General features: G+C 41.3%; 1 protein-coding gene across 3 annotated transcripts in view; it reads right to left on the reverse strand.

Annotated features, from left to right (window-relative positions):
- Positions 1 to 7,326: 7,326 nt before the first annotated feature.
- Positions 7,327 to 20,571, reverse strand: part of LOC139761109 (uncharacterized) — a 40,082-nt gene continuing 26,837 nt past the window's right edge. For 2 of the 3 annotated variants that reach the window (XR_011715457.1, XM_071685026.1), the window contains 2 exons: positions 8,141 to 10,350; positions 7,327 to 7,982 (listed from right to left, as the gene is read on the reverse strand). Coding sequence is in view for 2 of the 3 variants with exons in the window: in XM_071685026.1 (XP_071541127.1) it covers positions 10,263 to 10,350 (88 nt within the window). In the remaining variant the exon portion in view is untranslated. The remainder of the gene's footprint in view (positions 7,983 to 8,140; positions 10,351 to 20,571) is intronic. The other variant, XM_071685027.1, reaches the window with a different exon arrangement.

Consider the following 20,571-nt stretch of genomic DNA (forward strand, 5'->3'; position numbering starts at 1 on the left):
CAGAAAGAAAACCATCTAAACGCAGATTTCCATAAAAATCTGTAAAATTTGAAAATTTGAGGGAAAATTCAAGGCTATAGCCTCGGAATTTTCGTGATTTCTTTAATGTCATGGATTTTTTTGAAAATTTCAGTATAGATGTCATTAAGAGTGCTGAATAAGAATCTGTGGTCAAAATTAAATTTTTCTATTTAGCGGAGTAATTAGCACACGAATATTTATGTAATCTAAGTGCTAATAACACGTTTGATATTAGGAAATGTAGTGTTTTGATTCAAAATACGGAATCAGCATAAAGGAAACCATCAAAAAAAACAGATTTTTTAAAATCAAAGGGGAATTTGAAAATAGGAATTTCTTTTTTTTGACATGGATTGTGGTAAAAATTTTAAAAATGTTTTCCTTTTTGTGGAGTAATTAGCGCACGAATATTTTTTGTAATTTAAGTGCTAAAACACGTTTAATATTAGGAAATTTTAGTGTTTTGATTAAAAAGTCCCGTAATCAGGATAATAAATTTCCCAATCTATAAAAAAAGATTTTCAAAAAAATTTAAAAAGGAATTTAAAAATTTTGGGGAAAAATTTCAAGGCTAAGCCTTGGAATTTTCGGGGGATTTTTTTTGATTGGTTTTTTTTTAAAGATTTCAGTATAGATGTTATTAAGATGTTTAAATTAAGAATCTGTGGTAAAAATGTAAAATTTTTTTTTTTTTGTGGAGAAATTAGACACGAATATCAATGTATTTATTTAAGTGCTTTTAAAGGAATATTAGGAAATGTAGTTTTTTGGGAATCAAAACCGTAATCAGCAGAAAAAAAACCATCTAAACGCGTTTTCCCATAAAAATCTGTAAAATTTGAAAATTTGAGGAAAATTCAAGGCTATAGCCTCGGAATTTTCGTGATTTCTTTAATGTCATGGATTTTTTTGAAAATTTCAGTATAGCTGTCATTAAGAGTGCTGAATAAGAATCTGTGGTCAAAATTAAATTTTCCTATTTAGCGGAGTAATTAGCACACGAATATTTTAATTAAAAAATTCAAAAAAAAAAAAAATTTTTTTGTAATAACACTTTTTAATATTAGGAAATGTAGTGTTTTGATTCAAAATACGGAATCAGCATAAAGGAAACCATCTAATCACAAATTTTCATAAAAATCCGAAGAATATGAAAATTTGAGGAAAATACCAGGCTTGGAAATTTTGTGATTTTTAGAGAACATGGATTCTTTTGAAAATCAGTGGTGAAAATGTGCAAAATGTTCTAATTAGTGGAGTAATTAGCACACGAATTCTAATGTAATTAATGAAAGTGCCTGGGAATTTTGTGATTTCTTTGATATGGATTTTCTTGAAATTTCAGTATAGATGCTATTAAGAGTGTTGAATAAGAATCTGTGGTCAAAATTAAAAATTTTTCTATTTAGTGGAGTCTTTAGCACACAAATATCTATGTAATTTATTTAAGTGCTAATCCTTTTTTAAAATTATTTTTGTTTCCCCAAAAATTTAGCAAAAAGGGTACCTTTTTTAATAAAAACGGGTTTGGGGGAAAAAAATTCCCACCTTCCCCCCTTTTTCTGTTTTTTTGGGAAAATTTTTTGAAAAAAAAAGAAAAGGGGGAATTTAAATCCCCCCGGTTTTTTTTTAAAAGAAATTTAGGGGAAAGAAATTTTCCCCCTTTTGGGGTTTAAAGTGTTTAATAAACGTTTAATATTTTAAATGTGGTGTTTAAATTCGAAATACTTGGGTCAGAAAATTTAAAAAAACATCAAAAAAAAGTTTTTTCATAAAACCGGGAAGAATTTGAAAATCTGGGGAAAAAAATCCCCATGGTTTTTTTGTGATTTTTTTTTATCTAATTTTTTGGGAAAAATTTCTGTATGGGATGTTTAATTAAAAATGCTAAATTTGGTTTTGGGGTGTTTTAAAAAAAAAATTTTTTAAATTAAGGGGAAAAATTTAGAAACGAATATTAAGTAATTAATTTTTTGCTAAAAACCCACGTTTTTTTGAAATGTGGTTTTGTTTTCAAATACTTAATAAACCAAAAAAGAAAACCATCTAAACTGATTTTTTTTAAAAAAATTTGAAAGAAAAATAAAAGGGGTTTTTGGAATTTTCTTTTTTTTTGATTTCTTGGGAAATTTTTTTTGAAAATTTCAGTATAGATGCATTACGCGTGTTTGAAAAAGAATCTGGGGTTAAAAAATTGGAAAATTTTCAAATTAAATGGAGAAATTAAACCACGAATTTAATGAAATTAATTTAAAATGTTTAATAAAGGGTTAATTTGGGAAATGTAGTTTTTTGATTCAAAATACTTTCCCCGCAAAAAGGGAAAACCATTAAAAAACAGTTTTCTTTAAAAACCCTAAAGTTTTAAAATTTGGGAAAAAGGTTCCCTTAAAATTTTTTTTTTTTTTTGGGAAATTTTTTTGAAAATTTAAGTATAGATGCTATTAAGGTGGGGAATAAAATTTTGGGTAAAATTTAAAAATTTTTTTTAAATTAGGGAGTAATTAGCAAAACAAATTTAAAAAATGAATTTTAAATTTGCAATAAACGTTTAAAAACGGAAATGTAGTGTTTTGATTCAAAAAAAGTTTCAGCAAAAAATACCATCAAAAAAAATTTTTTCCTTTAAAATCTGAAAAAATGAAAATCTGGGGGAAAATTTTTTGTGATTTTTTTTTCTTTTGGTTTTTTTAAAAATTTCGTTAAAAGCTATTAAAAATGCTAAATTTGGAATCTGTGTTAAAAATTTTTTAAAATTTTTTCAAATTAGTGGATTAATTAGCGACGAATTTTTTAAAGTAATTTTAAGTGCTTTTAACAGGGTTTTTTTAGGAAATGTAGTGTTGTGATTCGAATTACGTAATCAGCATATGGAATACCATCTACACTTATATTTTCATTACAATCTGAAGAACTCAAAAATCTGAGGCCAATGCAAGGCCTGAGAATTTTCGTGATTTTTTTGATGTCACGGATCTTCTTGAAAATTTCAGTGTAGATGCTATTAAGAGTGCTGGGGCACATATTTTCCCCACACAGGATACATGAGGCACACATTCTGCCACACATGATACAGCTACAGAAACAATGGCCACAATCGGGAATTCTTCCAAATTAAGAGAAATTGACAAATATGAATGAACTAAACTTGGCATGGTATCATACATTCACAGCTACCGGGTTGGCCTATCCTAGATTATCACTCCGGGTTTAATGGTCAATAAGAATACGTTGAGAGCAAATAGCAGTACTTATCCATCTTATTGTCTTTAGGGGATTGGTGATATACAAATTTTGTGTGTGTGTGTGTTTGGATTTTCCCGCACACAGCACCAGTGAGAACGTCCGACCATGTTTTCGTGCTCTAAGATTCAAGGTAAAAGTGAGAAACAACCGCTTCGTCTCGCACCATTTATTTGACCACCCTAGTCCCTTTATATTCATCATTTCATTGTTACACAACCTGATGAAAGGTATATATGTATTTATATGATGCCGTTTCACGAGTTGGAACGCTATTTTTCAGGTATACAGACTCTGGAAATTGATAAAGGCCCAGGTAATGGTCGTGGCCCAAGCTGCATCCCCGACGACAACTTGGTCGCTAGCCAACGCCAACGTACATTTATTACGCAACAGTATCATACCCTAAGGTTCCAGTTAGTATTGATGCTCAACGTAAGTTTTACCTTTTCTATGCATGCTCAGTGTAACATTTTTTGCCTCTTGCCCATGCGCGGTCTGAAGTGGCGCATACACACACCACCATTGACTTTGATTTGCTCATAATTGATGGCGCGAAATAGCTCAGTGAGTGTGAAAGTGGCTCCTTCAGTGTTCATGATTTAACGGTCAATATCCTTGAAGATTGGTGTGGGAATATCTCTACTCGTAATAGTGCAGTTCAGTACCTGAACTTCACGTGTCGATGAACACATCATAGAATTCCTTATGACAAAATGATAAAGAAACATTTACTTCTATGGACGATGGCTTCCCGGCCATACTTCAGGATCTGTGGCAAAACTCAGTCAGTCAGTAACCGTATTCTCCCTGCAATAATCTCTCTTATATCATGCTCAGCTAAATATGGGCGACCAGCAAAACGTCACCCAAGAATATTAGATATTGTTGAAGAGATATTAGTTGTATGACTATTTTATTGTGTGCTACCAGCACGCTATAACTACATGGTTGGGTGACTCAAGGTTAGAAATATATATGTACACATATCATAAAGGCTCTGGGATACAAAGCTTTTCATTAGAATTAAAAATTTCTATGAATATATGACGACAGATTTATAGGATTATTATTTGTAGCCGTTGTTCAGACGAAGTGCCGGCCATCATGACCAACAGTATCATACATTTCAGGACTGTATTGACCTCAGAAGATTGAAGACAGACGCATCATGACAATATCATTGGATTACTCCAAAAGGTGAGTTGTGGCAAATAAACGTTATATTCTTCCATGTAATAATTTCCTTCTGGAACATTTGTAGGAAAGTCGTAATCAAAGAAGTTAACAGAAAGGGAATAACCTATGAAAAGTCCACTCATTCTACTTGAGCTTAAAGGTATTGTAGTTATAGGTGGAGATGGTCACTGAAGGAGAAGGACTGGAACCGGCAGCAACATGAGTTGTCGGAGCAGCGGACCAACATGTCCCTCACCCTCCAGCACCTCCAGGGTATCTTCTACATCCTCGCCTGGGTCACTAAGAACCAGGCACTGCTGGAGATGCTCAGAGATACAAAGCTTTTCATAAAAAGTGAAATTTTCTATGAATATAAGACGACATATTTATAGGATTATTAGTTGTAGCTGTTGTTCAGACGAAGTGCCGGCCATCATAACCAACATTATCATACATTTCAGGACTGTATTGACCTCAGAAGATTGAAGAGAGACGCATCATGACAATATCGTTGGATTACCCCCAAAGGTGAGTAGCGGCAAATAAACGTTATATTCTTCCATGTAATAATTTCCTTCTGGAACATTTGTAGGAAAGTCGTAATCAAAGAAGTTAACAGAAAGAGAATAACCTATGAAAAGTCCACTCATTCTACCTGAGCTTAAAGGTATTGTAGTTATAGGTGGAGATGGTCACTGAAGGAGAAGGACTGGAACCGGCAGCAACATGAGTTGTTGGACCAACATGTCCCTCACCCTCCAGCACCTCCAGGGTATCTTCTACATCCTCGCCTGGGTCGCTAAGAACCAGGCACTGCTGGAGATGCTCAGAGATACAAAGCTTTTCATAAAAACTGAAATTTTCTATGAATATAAGACGACATATTTATAGGATTATTAGTTGTAGCTGTTGTTCAGACAAAGTGCCGGCCATCATGACCAACATTATCATACATTTCAGGACTGTATTGACCTCAGAAGATTAACACAAGACGCATGAAAATATCGTTGGATTATCCCCAAAGGTGAGTTGTGGCAAATGAACGTTATATTCTTCCATGTAACCATTTAATCCACTGGAACATTCGTAACAAAGTCGTAATCAAAGAAGTTAACAGAAAGGGAATAACCTATGAAAAGTCCACTCATTCTACTTGAGCTTAAAGGTATTGTAGTTATAGGTGGAGATGATCACTGAAGGAGAAGGACTGGAACCGGCAGCAACAGGAGCAGCGGACCAACATGTTCCTCACCCTCCAGCACCTCCAGGGTATCTGCTACATCCTCGCCTGGGTCGCTAAGAACCAGGCACTGCTGGAGATGCTCAGATACAAAGCTTTTCATAAAAACTGAAATTTTCTATAAATATAAGACGACATATTTATAGGATTATTAGTTGTAGCTGTTGTTCAGACAAAGTGCCGGCCATCATGACCAACATTATCATACATTTCAGGACTGTATTGACCTCAGAAGATGAACACGAGACGCATGAAAATATCGTTGGATTATCCCCAAAGGTGAGTTGTGGCAAATGAACGTTATATTCTTCCATGTAACCATTTAATCCACTGGAACATTCGTAACAAAGTCGTAATCAAAGAAGTTAGCAGAAAAGGAATAATCCATGAAAATTCTACTCATTCCAATTGAGATTAAAGGTATTGTATTTATAGGTGGAGATGGAGTCACTGAAGGAGAAGGACTGGAACCGGCAGCAACATGAGTTGTCGGACCAACATGTCCCTCACCCTCCAGGGTAACTTCTACATCCTCAGCGTCGCTGCTAAGAACCAGGCACTGCTGGAGATGGTCAGAGATACAAAGCTTTTCATAAAAAATAAAAATTTCTGTAAGTATATGAAGACAGATTGATAGGATTATTATTTGTAGCCGTTGTTCAGACAAAGTGCCGGCCATCATGACCAACATTATCATACATTTCAGGACTGTATTGACCTCAGAAGATTGAAGACAGACGCATTATGACAATATCGTTGGATTACCCCCAAAGGTGAGTAGCGGCAAATGAACGTTATATTCTTCCATGTAATAATTTGCTTCACTGGAACATTTGTAGCAAAGTCGTAAACCTATGAAAAGTCCACTCATTCCAATTGGGCTTAAAGGTATTGTATTTATAGGTGGAGATGGAATCACTGAAGGAGAAGGACTGGAACCGGCAGCAACATGAGTTGTCGGAGCAGCGGACCAACATGTTCCTCACCCTCCAGCACCTCCAGGGTATCTGCTACATCCTCATCCTTGCCTGGGTGTAGCCGTTGTTCAGATGAAGTGCCGACCAACTTTATTATAATCTCATAAAATTGACAAGAGACGCTTCATTACAATATCGTTGGATTACCCCTAAAGGTGAGTTGTGGCAAATGAACGTTACATTCTTCCATGTAATAATTTTTTTACACTGGAACATTTGTAGCAAAGTCGTAACCGATGAAAGTCCAATTGAGCCTAAAGGTATTGTGTCTATAGGTGGCGCTGGAGTGACTTTAGAAGAAGGACTGGAAGCGGCGGCAGCAACCTGAGATCGTTAAGGCAGCGGAGCAAGATGTTGGTTACCCTTCAGGACTACTACTACTACATCCTCATCCGGCCATTGGTGGAGTTGGAGTCAATGAAAAGGAAGGACTGGAAACGGCAGCAAGAGAAGTCGTCGGCGCAGTGGAGCAACATGTTTTTTAGCCTCGGGAACGTTGACAGAGAGTCACTACTGGAGCTACTACGGCATGCAACCAGGACGAGGGAGGACTTCGATATTATTTCCTTCCATAAAGGAGAAATAATATGACCCATGTGACGGCTAAGAGAAAGAGGGAAACTTGAAGATAATTCTTTAATTTTATGGTTTTTTGATTTTTCATGATTGAACAACCATAAATTTTCATTTTGGTAATAGCAAGAAATGATGTAATATTCATTTCAGGCAATACAGTGATATATATATATATATATAACTTTTTTATGGTATATTGTATATATGAAAAACGATTATATATATATATTTTTTTTTTCAAAGCTTTAACAGCATATGATATAAGCATTCTATTTACTGGTGCATACCACTATTATATATATATATATATATATATATATATATATTAAAGCAACGGTGAAACAAATGTACATATCGTTTCATTATATACACTCAAGCAATAATAAAACTATATATACTATTTGAATCACCGTAGTCTCCGTCCGGCCTGCAGTAATGTACAGCACCTGATGACTGCACTTCTCTTCTCCTAGTTGCCAGGTGTACATGTTGAATGACGATTGCGTCCGTTCCTTTGTTGTCGTAGTCCAGGAGGTGAACGGTTTCTTGTTCCTATGGAGCAGTGTCGAAAAACTTGAACAGAGTAGACAGGGCTCCTGTCCTTAATAGTATGAAGAGGTAAACTCTCCGCCTCTTCGCCCAAACGCAGTAAAAACCACATTCTTCTATCAGTTACTGCAACAGTGGTTGCAGTAAAGCGCCATGTAGAGTGATGAACGGACCTCCTCCCTCGATCACTTGTCCCTCTGAAAAATTATGAGTTTAACGTTAATAATAGTGGCTCGGTATGATTTGTGGTGTATAAAAAGTACATCATTAACTTTTGGTTATCCACATGAATTTCTTGTTCCCATAACTATGACGTTCTAAGTCTTTGAACAGCAAGAAATCATTAACTTCTTACCTGGTACGGTTCCTCCTCCAGCAGTGAACCTTGCCACGAGAGCTGGATACACATATCTCCTCCTGAAACACTGCTTCAGACCAGAATCTTAGTTTTGCTCGGAATGTGTGCTGTTCCCTCAGACTTTCATTCCTCCTGGGAGTTCTGTAGTCTGTTCCTTTGTCGTGAAATATTCGCCATCACGTTCGCTGGAGGAGGTTGCCTCTGCTGCTCATTTTCTCTCTACAGCAGTAGAACACAACCATGTTCGCAAGGAATGGACAAAATCAGTTGCTTAATATGAAAATGTGGTTACAATAATATTTCCAGATATATTGCATACTTCATTATTATCAAAACTTAACCATACCCATATATACTTACCCGCGAACAGAGACGTAGGATTTCGCTGCTGATAAACTCTAATGGAGATATTTCATTCTCCATACATCCTTCATCATTGCTGCCATGTCCTACTCCTTTTCACACACACTTATAACTTACATAGATCGTTAAAGTTGCCGCTCTCCACCGCTTTCTATTCCACTTCATGGTGATGGAGAACACATTATCAAGGAGAGTGATCATGCGACCTCTGAGAACCAACCTCTCGTCTCTCCTATTCACCGGAATCCAGTAGACGAGCTACCACTCTCCGGCCAGCCGACCCTAGCTTACCTCACCATAACTCAGTATAGAACCTTACCACTCACCTGCCACCGCTTCGCGGCTGACCGAACTTACCCTTTGTTGTTTGAATATTTCCAACTGTTAAGTGTGCGCATATGGTTGGAGGAGCTCAATCTCATCTTCCTCGCATACTTGTGGCAGTCACCGACGCCTCAACCACCCGCTGCGGTCTCTTGGACGAGGGCAGCTCCGCCTGTAGCCCGCGAGGCGAAGAACAGCCAACCGTGACCCACAAGCACACAGAGCGGGCTGCTGACCTTAGCCTGTGCTCTTGGACCACATCCTGTAAAGGGTATGGGTCCAGGTTAGGGCTTTTACGGAGAGCAGTCGCGCTTTCTTGACACCATACTCTAGGCCAGTTGAGAATGGCAGATGTTACCTGCACGGTGTCTTTCCCGGTTAGATCCCGTACGCCCCTAAGGACTTCCGAGGTGCCGTAATAGCTGCACTTGTCTTCATGTGCAGCTGAAAGCGCGAAGCTGACACCAGAGACCTGTGTACCGAGTCTCTGACCCTCTGGAAGCCACAATACATGACTAACTCCCTGATGCACAAGGCTGGCTTCCTGCCTCACACTACTACAGTGGCGACAACACAAAACCGCTGCTCACTTCCTATCACACTACCGTGGCAAAGAATGGCTGCTCACACTGACAGATTCTCTGGCTCTGTCTCTAGCACATGTTGGCACCTCACTCTAGGACACACTATTCCCACTAACTCCCTGGCACACAAGGGCGGCTTCCTATCTGACGGTGGAGGAACCCAACTCACTCCCTGACAGACGTCAGTGGCTTCGATTCGACCACACGTCGTGGGCTTATGCCCCGATGTACGATAGTTTACCACGGCGGTCTGTTGTTGTCTGGCACACGACGAGATGTTTTCCATCCCCCCTCAACAATGACAAACAAAAACGCCTACTCGTCCCCTAACATCAAAGCCGTTCACTTTCAAACGACCATCTCACCAGCTGACATGCGTCTGCACCTCATATCCTGGCGCATTGGCACGTCCCTTCCTGATACACGGCGGCAGATCACTCGAAGACAGACGAAGACGCCTGACACATCATAACGAGCGAGTCATACTCACTGCCAAGCGTCGGGTTTACTCTCTCTCTCCCTAGGCTGCTACGGAAACTCACTGCCTGACACAAACTATGGCCTCCTGGCTAAAAATACCCTGACAGACCAAATGCTCCCTATCCAGGCACAAGTCGGAGAGGGAGGGTCCCAGTCTGCCACATACCGTCATGTCAATCATTATGTCGGTGGTTCACGCCTCGACTCGACATAGGTTTAAACCCTAATCAAACTTACACATGAAGGAGGTACCACCCTCCTTGATTCGACGAAGGTTTACCCCACTATCAAACTTACACGTGAAGGAGGTACCACCCTCTTTGAAGCAAGACACTTGAGTGCTGTCATGACGGCTTCCTCCCTCCCTCTTACGATGTCAGCAGGCGACTGAGGGTGACGTGGTCCTCGACGGTGGTCGGAAGGTCATCATATCCATCCCGTTGTTTGACTGGAATTCTGGAAATGAACGGTGTCTTAATTTCCATTTCAACTTGAAGACAGTAAGTTAAATTACATGTTGTATGTAACATCTATCAGTGACTATGTGTGAGGTTATGATAGATCTGAAGTCATGGGTACATTATAGGTTAATCTATTACCATCTATCTTCAAATATATGCTTAAAATTGGTGGCAACTGCAATGTCTCACTAGCAATGTTATCCTTACAATTCTTCTTCTGTGGAACTTTAGGGTAAACAAGATGAAATTTTATGTCATTATCTACCAGCACAAGGAGCTTCAAAAGCTGGTCTTTTATTGTTTGTATACTACAATACAAAACATAGGTAGTCATTATTCCAATGTTGAGCTAAACTAGTAATTGACACAAACAACCATATAACTGTAATAACCTATATGGCGGCGTAAGACGTTCCAAAAGACTGTGAGCAATTAAAACGAGTCGTAATATAAACCAAAGTTTCTGACTAATGACTTCAATCTATATTTTCTTGCTGTGGGAACTACAGGGTTGTCCACACCACCTCCATGTTCACCTATAGTTGACCAGTCATTCACCTGTGGTTACAGCCAATGGTCTCCCATAACTCATTAACCTGGCTATAAACAAGACCACTTTTTATAGAGCAATCAGCTCTAAGTGGAGAACACGAAGCCGGCAGACTACGTTTGTTTTGTTGGCTTCTACGGACCTGCAACCCTATCTGTGATTCAAGTCACCCCTAAATACCTATTCGAATAAAGAATAGAAAAATAGAAAAATTATAATTCTAATATTATGATAATTATCAATTATAATTAGAAATAATAAAAAGAAAAGATTTTTTGGGTATTGAGCCAACGTGGCGGCAAACACAGCCCAGTCGGCACAGCAGCCACAGTTGCAGTTGACCCAAGAGTGAGAAGAGATAGGACAGACGAAAGATAGTCCTCCACCACGACATGCACATAGATGATAATTTATTCGTAGATCCACCGGCTCAACACCATGGAGCAGCTGACCTGGAGGATAACCACCTCCCCTCAAGGCCGACCGCCTAATGTGTGGACATGTCCACCTACCATGCGATCAGCCCAAGGAGGAGGAGGAGGAGCCTCACACCGAAGCCAACATCGCCACAGAAAACAACCCACGAACCACCTTACATCATCTGGATCAATTCTGTTTTATCTTAGCAAGACCATGAGTTTGTCAATAGTACTCGAGTTGTCCCAGAGTATATTGACAATGTTAAAACAGATTTCTTTGTTGTTGAAATAATCTATTGAATATATCCGGCCGCCATGACCAGGATAAATCAATTGCCGAGATATTGCCAGTCCGGTCATCTCACGAGTTCCACTACCATCGTTCAGATGAGCGAGGTTGGCATTGATCATAAAATTAACCATTTGTTCCTCCTTGGCGTCTGCCCGCATGCTTCCCCACTGATAATGATGAACATTGAAGTCTCCTAAAACTACTTTACTCTGAGGTAACTGATTAACGAGCCAGTTGAACTCATCATTATCGAGTTCATTGGAACCGGAGCAATATATCTACGTACATACGGCCAGGTATGTGTCATCAAATCTTACTCTACATGCGCCACCGTCTAGAGTAGAATTTAGTGTCAGTCGTGTGTGAGGTAAACTTTGGTGTACATAGATAGCTACCCCACGATTCTCGTCTCTTCTATACGAGTGATAGCTATCTACAACGGAACAGTCTTCGACTGTGCCATTTAGAAGTGTCTCTTGTAAACAGATCACAGGTGGCCTGTACAGTGCAAGCAACAGTTGTAGTTGTCCTTGCTTATGCCTAGTGTATGTCGGAACTTGAGCGAGTCCCTTTAGGACGGAGAGAGGATGTGGTATTGGCATAGGATTTATGGACTGTGGTTGGAGGATTAGGTGTAGATGGAGGTGGGTATTTGGAACTGATGGTCGGGGTGTCAGAAGGAGTCTGCGTCGAGATTGTTTGCATAAAAGACTTACAATTCAAAGCCGACGCGTAGGATTCATTAGCTTTAGGGGTCTCACGAGACTCCTTCACCCTCCTCCTAGCCTCACCATATGTCATTTTGTGTCTTGACTGCACAGACGTCCTCCTCAAACTGGAACTGGGGACAGGCCCGGTCCCAGCTTGGGTGGCTGCCATTGCAGTTAACACACAACATCCTATTAGCCATACACACCTCAGCGGTATGACCCTCCTTAGCACACTTCCCTCCCACATTTAGCAGAAAGAGTGCAACGCTTTAAGGGGCGTCCACATTCCTGACATTTAAAGCAACGTAAGGGATTCGGAATGTAGGGACGAACTTGACATCACATGTAACCAATAGAGATATTGTCCGGTAGTCAAACTTTACCCAAGGTTAGGTTAATTAGGGGAGTTCTACGCCGTTCGCCATTGATAAATCTGGTGATGAACCAGGCAGCGATAACGTCCTCTTTGCTAGTTCCTTCACAATGTCGTCCTCTGACATATCCATGATATCAGTATATGACTCCCTTGCATGAATTCATGATCAATGGGTATCGAGACCACGTCATGAATATAGAACTTCGTCATCTTAAGTAGTTCCGCCACCTGTTTCGTCAACTTATCAGCAAATCACCGCGAACCAGTTTCCTGATCGTTTCAACATGCCCAGACCATCCATCAATGACCTTCCTGATTAGAAATGGATTGAGGGAGGAGAGAATCGTTGCTCCAGTCGTATGAACCAAAACAAAATCGGCATTCCTACTTTTCATGGAAGGATCGTCACAATTACCTTCTATGGGGGCAGCGGATAGCTTTTCTAGGTCCATCCAAAAGGAGCCTAACCCCAAAATCTGGGGTGGCAAGCCATCCCAGACAGTGGAAAAAACTAGCTACCCCCAAAAAGAGATCAGACAATTGTTTCATGCAGAAAAAGCCTTCAGGGCGGAGCCGGTAGCACCAAGGCCAGGCGGAGTTCTGCAGACATCCGTCAATGAAAGATCAATTTTTCATAAAACAACCTCATAAAAGATATCGATGAACAATAACTTTCAAAAATACCTTCAAAACAAAGCAAGGGTAGCGACAACGCAGGGAGGAATGGCTACAACCTACAATGAAAGGAGGGCAACAGCTCCGTACAGGTCAGTAGCAGGTACAAGACTGTGGTCGGCACAGATACGATTGCACATTGCCATGCGCAATGTCACTGCGCATTTAGTTATGGCTACCGCCGCTAGGGAGCAGTGGTGGCTTGCCTGACTGACGTCTCTCAATATGTTTATCCTGACCTCCCCAGCCCTGAGCATTAAGTTTTGCATTGCATTAAGTTTTAAAAACATTTCCTTTGTAGACACTTCACCGAGTGAAAAACACCCCAATAAACACTGCTCTACACATAGAAGACAATGAATGTACAACACTACCAGAAGCAGCACTTCATATATATCTAACATTAATAAACATACGACACCAAATTTACATACATGTGAATAATCCAAAGAAAGCAGTGAAGGTTAACGGAAGAAGAGTGTTGATCATGGCATTCTAAACGAAACCAAAATGGCTTCCTAGCTAGCAGCAGTATGATCCTTCCTCCGTATCTATACGCGGAATAAAAGCTCATGGAAGCCCACATGTCAAGGAAAAATGCATAGAAACTTTGCCATAACACTAAATAAAGTCTGACTTACCGAAAAGATGAGTAGACACTAAGACATCAGGCAACACAAACTTGAAATACAGAGCGTAAGAACACATCCGTCTTGGGAGACGACACATAGAAGACTACAAATGGCGGCCGTGCTCAAGAAAAACACATACAAAGAAGCGCAATTAAAAGAATTTGTTAAACTAATTTTTGTGATGGTTGCAGTACCGCCATCTGGAGGAGCGATTAAAACCATTAGAAAACGGGAAATATATACCTTAACTACCAGAGAAAACGGAAAACTTAAAGGTAGTTCTTAGATATTCAAGTCTGCCATAATTTCTACAGGGAATAAAGTCCTTTGTTCTACTTTGTGTGATACAAATCTTATATTTTGCTTTTGCAATGGAAAACTTGATATGAACTTGACATTTTCTTAAATGACACAGAATTTTATTCATGGTTCAAGAACCATATATCTTTCCTTTATTTTCGTTATGCTAGTGTTGATATAAATTGATATTTAAGTATATAAGTCCTGGGCCTATCTTCGGTTTGTGCTGGTAATTCATTGTAATTTAGATTTTCCTAATACACTGTTGGGAAAACACAAGTCTATCTCTATACTCACATTTGTCTTTTTGCAAAATTTCATAAGCATTTGCACAACCACTGTTATAACCACTGTTTCAATATTGTACTGAAATATTTGCTTCCAGTTCCTTCATATAACTTATTTCCGCTTTTTGGTTCAGTAAGTCTACGAAAGCAATGTTTATCTATAGATATTTGTGGTGTATGTATACAACTATACATAGTGTCATTATCCTCTGTGGATGAAAGTAAATCTTACTTATCTCTACTTTATTTTTGGATGCCTCCACGCCACTATATTAGCCTTTGACACCCCCAAGGCGTCTTTGAATTAAACCTTCACTTTGTATCTTTCCTTTGGGATGCCGCTATGCCATTGTAATGGAGCAGAGGACAACATGGAGGTACAGAAAAAGACAACCTGGAGGTGCAGTAAAAGACAACCTGGAGGTACAGCAGATTACAAACTGTAAGTGCAGCAGAAGACAATCTGGAGGTATAGCAGAGGACAACTTGGAAGTACAGCTGATGATAATCTGAAGGTATAGCAGAGGACAACCTGGAGGTCCAGAAGAAGAAAATTGGAGGTACATGAGAATACAACCTGAAGGTGCAGCAGAAGACAACCTGAAGGTACAGTGGAGGACAACCTGGAAGTACAACAGAATACAAGTGGGGATACAGCAGAATACAACCTGGAGGTACAGCAGAATACAACCTGGAGGTACAGCAGAAGACAACCTGGAGATACATTAGAAGATAACCTATAGGTACAGCAGACGAAAACCTGGAGGTGAAGCAGAAGAAAACCTGTAGATGAAGGAAAAAGCTTGGAGGTATTGCAGAAGACAACTTGTAGGTATAACAGAAGACAACCTGGAGGTGCAGCACAGGACTACCTGAAGATGGAGCAGAAGACAACTTGTAGGTATAACAGAAGACAACCTGGAGGTGCAGCACAGGACTACCTGAAGATGGAGCAGAAGACAACTTGTAGGTATAACAGAAGACAACCTGGAGGTGCAGCACAGGACTACCTGAAGATGGAGCAGAAGACAACTTGTAGGTATAACAGAAGACAACCTGGAGGTGCAGCACAGGACTACCTGAAGATGGAGCAGAAGACAACCTGTAGGTATAACAGAAGACAACCTGGAGGTGCAGCACAGGACTACCTGAAGATGGAGCAGAAGACAACTTGTAGGTATAACAGAAGACAACCTGGAGGTGCAGCACAGGACTACCTGAAGATGGAGCAGAAGACAACTTGTAGGTATAACAGAAGACAACCTGGAGGTGCAGCACAGGACTACCTGAAGATGGAGCAGAAGACAACTTGTAGGTATAACAAAAGACAACCTGGAGGTGCAGCACAGTACTACCTGAAGATGGAGCAGAAGACAACCTGTAGGTATAACAGAAGACAACCGAGGTGCAGCACAGGACTACCTGAAGATGGAGCAGAAGACAACCTGTATGTATAACAGGAGACAAACTGGAGGAGCTGCAGAAGAAAACCTAAAGGTACAGCAGAAACCAACCAGGAGGTAAAGCAGAAGAGAACCTGGAGGTACAGCAAAATACAATCAGGTGCAAAAGAAGACAACATGGAGGTGCAGCAAAAGAAAACCTGGAGGTACAGCAGAATACAACCTGTACGTGCAGGAGAAGAAAACCTGAAGATGGAGCAGAGGACAACCTAGAGGTGTAGTACGAGACAACCTGGAGGTACAGAAAGAGAAAACCTAGAGGTGTAGTACAAGACAACCTGGAGGTACAGCAGAAGATAACCTGGAGGTACAGCAGAATACAACCTGTAAGTGCAGCAGAAGACAATCTGGAGGTACAGTAGATGACAACTTGGAAGTACAGCAGAAGAAAACCTGAAAGTACATCAGAGGACAACCTGCAGGTACAGAAAAAGACAACCTGGAGGTGTAGTAGAAGACAAACTGGAGGTACAACAGAAATTATCCTGGAGGTGCAGCAGAAATTATCCTGGAGGTACATCAGAAAACAACCTGAAGGTGCAGCAGAAGACAACCTTGAGGTACAGTGGAGGACAACCTTGAGGTACAGTGGAGGACAACCTGCAGGTACAGCAGAATACAACGTGAAGATACAGCAGAATACAACCTGGAGGTACAGCAAAAGACAACCTAAGGGGGAGCAGGGGACAACCTGAAGGTTTAGCAGAAGACAACCTGGAGGTACAGCAGACGACAACCTGGAAGTAAAGCAAAAGACAGCCTGAAGGTACAGCAGCAGAAAACCTGAAGGATGAGGAAACAGCTTGCATGTGCAGCAGAAGACAACCTGGAGATGCAGCAAATAACCTACAGGTGCGGCAGAAGGACACCTAAAGGTATAGCAGAAGGCAATCTGAAGGTACAGCAGAGGACAACCTGAAGGTACAGCAGCAGGAAACCTGGGGGGAGGAGGAAACAGCTTGGAGGTACAGCAGAAGGCAATCTGGAGGTGCAGCAGAAGACAACCAAGAGGTGCAGAAAAAGACAACATGGTGGGATATCAGACAACCTGGCTGTACAGCAGAAGATAACCTGAAGATGGAGTGGAAGAAAACCTGGAGGTTTAACAGAAAACAACCTGAAGGTGCAGCAGAACATAACCTGGAGGTACAGCAGAAGACAACCTGTAAGTGCAGCAGAAGACAAACCGAAGGTGGAACAGAGGACAACCTGGAGGTACAGAAGACAACCTGGAGGTAAAGCAGAGGACAACCTGAAAGTACAGCAGAAGACAACCGGGAGAGACAGCATAATAAAACCTGCAAGTGCAGCAGAAGACAACCTGGAGGTACAGCAGAATACAACCTGTAAGTGCAGCAGAAGACAACCTGAAGAAGAAGCAAAAGAAAACCTGGAGGTAAAGCAGAATGTAACCTGAAGGTAAAACAGAAAACAACCTGGAAGTACAACAGAAGACAACCTGGAGGTACAGCAGATTACAGCCTGTAAGAGCAGCAGAAGATAACCTGGAGGTACAGCAGAGGTCAAGTTGGAGGTACAGCAGATGACAACCTGGAGGTACAGCAGAGGACAACCTGGAGGTCCAGTAGAAGCAAACCTGGAGGTGCAACAGAATACAGCCTGCAGGTGCAGCAGAAGACAACCTGGAGGTACAGCAGAGGATAACCTGCAGGTACAGCAGCAAAAAACCTGAAGAAGGAGGAAACAGCTTGGAGGTGCAGCAGAAGTCAACCTGGAAGTGCAGCAGAAGACAACCAAGAGGTGCAGCAAAAGACAACATGGAGGTATAGCAGAACAACTTGGAGGTCCAGTAGAAGACAACCTGGCGGTGCAGCAGAAGATAATCCTGAAGGTGGAGCAGAAGGAAACCTGAAGGTATAACCGAAGACAACCTGAAGGTACAGCAGTAGACAAACTGGAGGTGCAGCAGAATACAACCTAGAGGTACAGCAGAGGAAAATCTGGAGGTCCAGAATAAGACAGCCTGGAGGTATAGCAGAAGACAACTTGGAGGTACAGCAAAATACAATCTGGAGGTGCAATACAAGACAACCCAGTTGTGTAGAAGAAGAAAACCTAGAGGTTCAGAAAAAGACAGCCTGAAGGTACAGAAGAAGACAGCCTGGAGGTGCAGCAGAAGAAAAGCTGGAGGTACAACAGAATACAACCTGTAAGTGCAGCGGAAGACAACCTGAAGAAGGAGCAGAAGAAAACCTGGAGATAAAGCAGAATACAATCTGAAGGTAAAGCAGAAGACAACCTGGAAGTAAAGCAGAAGACAACTTGGAGGTACACCAGATTACAACCTGTAAGTGCAGTAGAAGACAACCTGGAGGTACAGCACAGGTCAAGTTGGAGGTACAGCAGATGAAAACCTGGAGGTACAGCAAAGGACAACCTGGAGGTCCAGTAGAAGAAGAAAACCTGGAGGTGCAACAGAAAACAACCTGGAGGTGTAGCAGAAGACAAACTGGAGGTTCACCAGAATACAACCTAGAGGTACAGCAGAGGAAAATCTGGATGTCCAGTATAAGACAGCCTGGAGGTATAGCAGAAGACAACCTGGAAGTACAGCAAAATACAATCAGGAGGTGCAGAAAAAGACAACCTGGAGGTGCAACAGAAGTAAACCTGGAGGTAAAGCATAATACAACCTGTACGTGCAGCAGCAGAAAACCTGGAGAAGGAGGAAACAGGTTGGAGGTGCGGAAAAAGACAGCCTGGAGGTACAGCAGAAGAAACCTGGGGTTGAAACAAACAGTTTGAAAGTACAGCTGCAGACAACCTGGAGGTATAGCTGAAGACAACTTGGAGGTGCAGCAGAAGACAACCTGAAGGTGCACTAGAAGAAAACCTGAACGTGAAGCAGAAGAAACTCTGGAGGTGGAGCAAACAGCTTGAAGGTACAGCAGAAGACAACCTGGAGGTATAGCAGAACACAAGATGGGGGTGAATAAAACATCTTGAAGTTACAACAGAAGACAACCTGGACGTACAACAGAAGACAACCTGGGGTGAAGCAAACAGCTTGAAGGTACAGCAGAAGACAACCTGGAGGTGCAGAAGAAGACAAACTTAAGATGGACAACCTGGAGGTCCGGTAGAAGGCAACCTGGCGGTGCAGCAGAAGATAACCTGAAAATGGAGCAGAAAAAAAAACCTGGAGCTTTAACAGAAGACAACCTAGAAGGGCAGTAGAAGAAAAACTGGAGGTGCTGCAGAAGAAACCTGAAGGTGCAGCAGGAGACAACCTGTAGTTACAGCACACAAAAACCTGCAGGTGAAGCAAACAGCTTGAAGGTACAGTAGAAGACGAATGGAGGTACAGCATAAGACAACATGGGGGTGAAGCAAACAGCTTGAAGTTACAGAAGAAGACAACCTGAAGGTACAGCAGAAGACAACCTGAAGGTACAGCAGAAGACAACCTGAAGGTACAGCAGAAGACAACCTAGAGGTTCAGCAGAAGACAACCTAAAGGTACAACAGAGCACAATCTGGAGGTCCAGTATAAGACAACCTGAAGGTACAGCAGAGGACAGCCTGGAGGTACAGCAAAATACCTGGATGTGCAACAGAAGTAACCCTGGAGGTAAAGCAGAATACAACCTGTACGTGCTGCAGAAGACAACCTGAAGGTAAAGCACAGGACAACCTGTTGGTACAGAACAAGAAAACCTTGAGGGGCAGCAGAGGACAACCTGCAGGTACATAAGAAGACAACATGGAGGTGCAGCAGAAGACAACCTGGAGATACATCAGAAGATAACCTGCGAGTACAGCAGATTACAACTTGTAAGTGCAGCAGAAGACACTCTGGAGGTATAGCAGAGGACAACTTGGAAGTACAGCAGATGATAACCTGAAGGTACAGCAGAGGACAACCTGGAGGTCCAGTAGAAGAAAAGCTTGGAGGTACATCAGAATACAACCTGAAGGTGCAACAGAAGACAACGTGTAGATACAGCAGAATACAACCTGGAGGTACAGCTGAAGACAAGCTGAAGATGGAGTAGGAGACAACCTGGATGTATAGCAGAACACAACCTGGAGGTGAAGGAGAAGGCAATCTGAAGGTACGGCAGAAGACAACCTAAAGGTGGAACAGAAGACAACCAAAAGGTATAGCAGAAGACAACCTGACGGTATAGCATACGGTAACCTGGAGGTAAAGCAGAAGACAGCCTAAAGGTACAGCAGCAAAAAAATTGGAGGAGGAGGAAACAGCTTGGAGGTGCAGCTGAAGACAACCTGGAGGTGCAGCAGAAGACAACCAAGAGGTGCAGCAAAAGACAACATGGAGGTATAGCAGAACAACCTGGAGGTCCAGTAGAAGACAACCTGGCGGTGCAGCAGAAGATAAACCTGAAGATGGAGCATAAGAAAACCTGGAGGTATAACAGAAGACAACCTGAAGGTACAACAGAAGACAAACTGGAGGTGCAACAGAAGAAAACCTGAAGGTTCAGCAGAAGACAACCTGGAGGTACAGGAGAGGACAACCTGGAGGTC

Source organism: Panulirus ornatus, chromosome 39 (assembly GCF_036320965.1).
Source record: "Panulirus ornatus isolate Po-2019 chromosome 39, ASM3632096v1, whole genome shotgun sequence".
In the NCBI taxonomy this organism is placed as follows: Eukaryota; Metazoa; Arthropoda; class Malacostraca; order Decapoda; family Palinuridae; genus Panulirus; species Panulirus ornatus.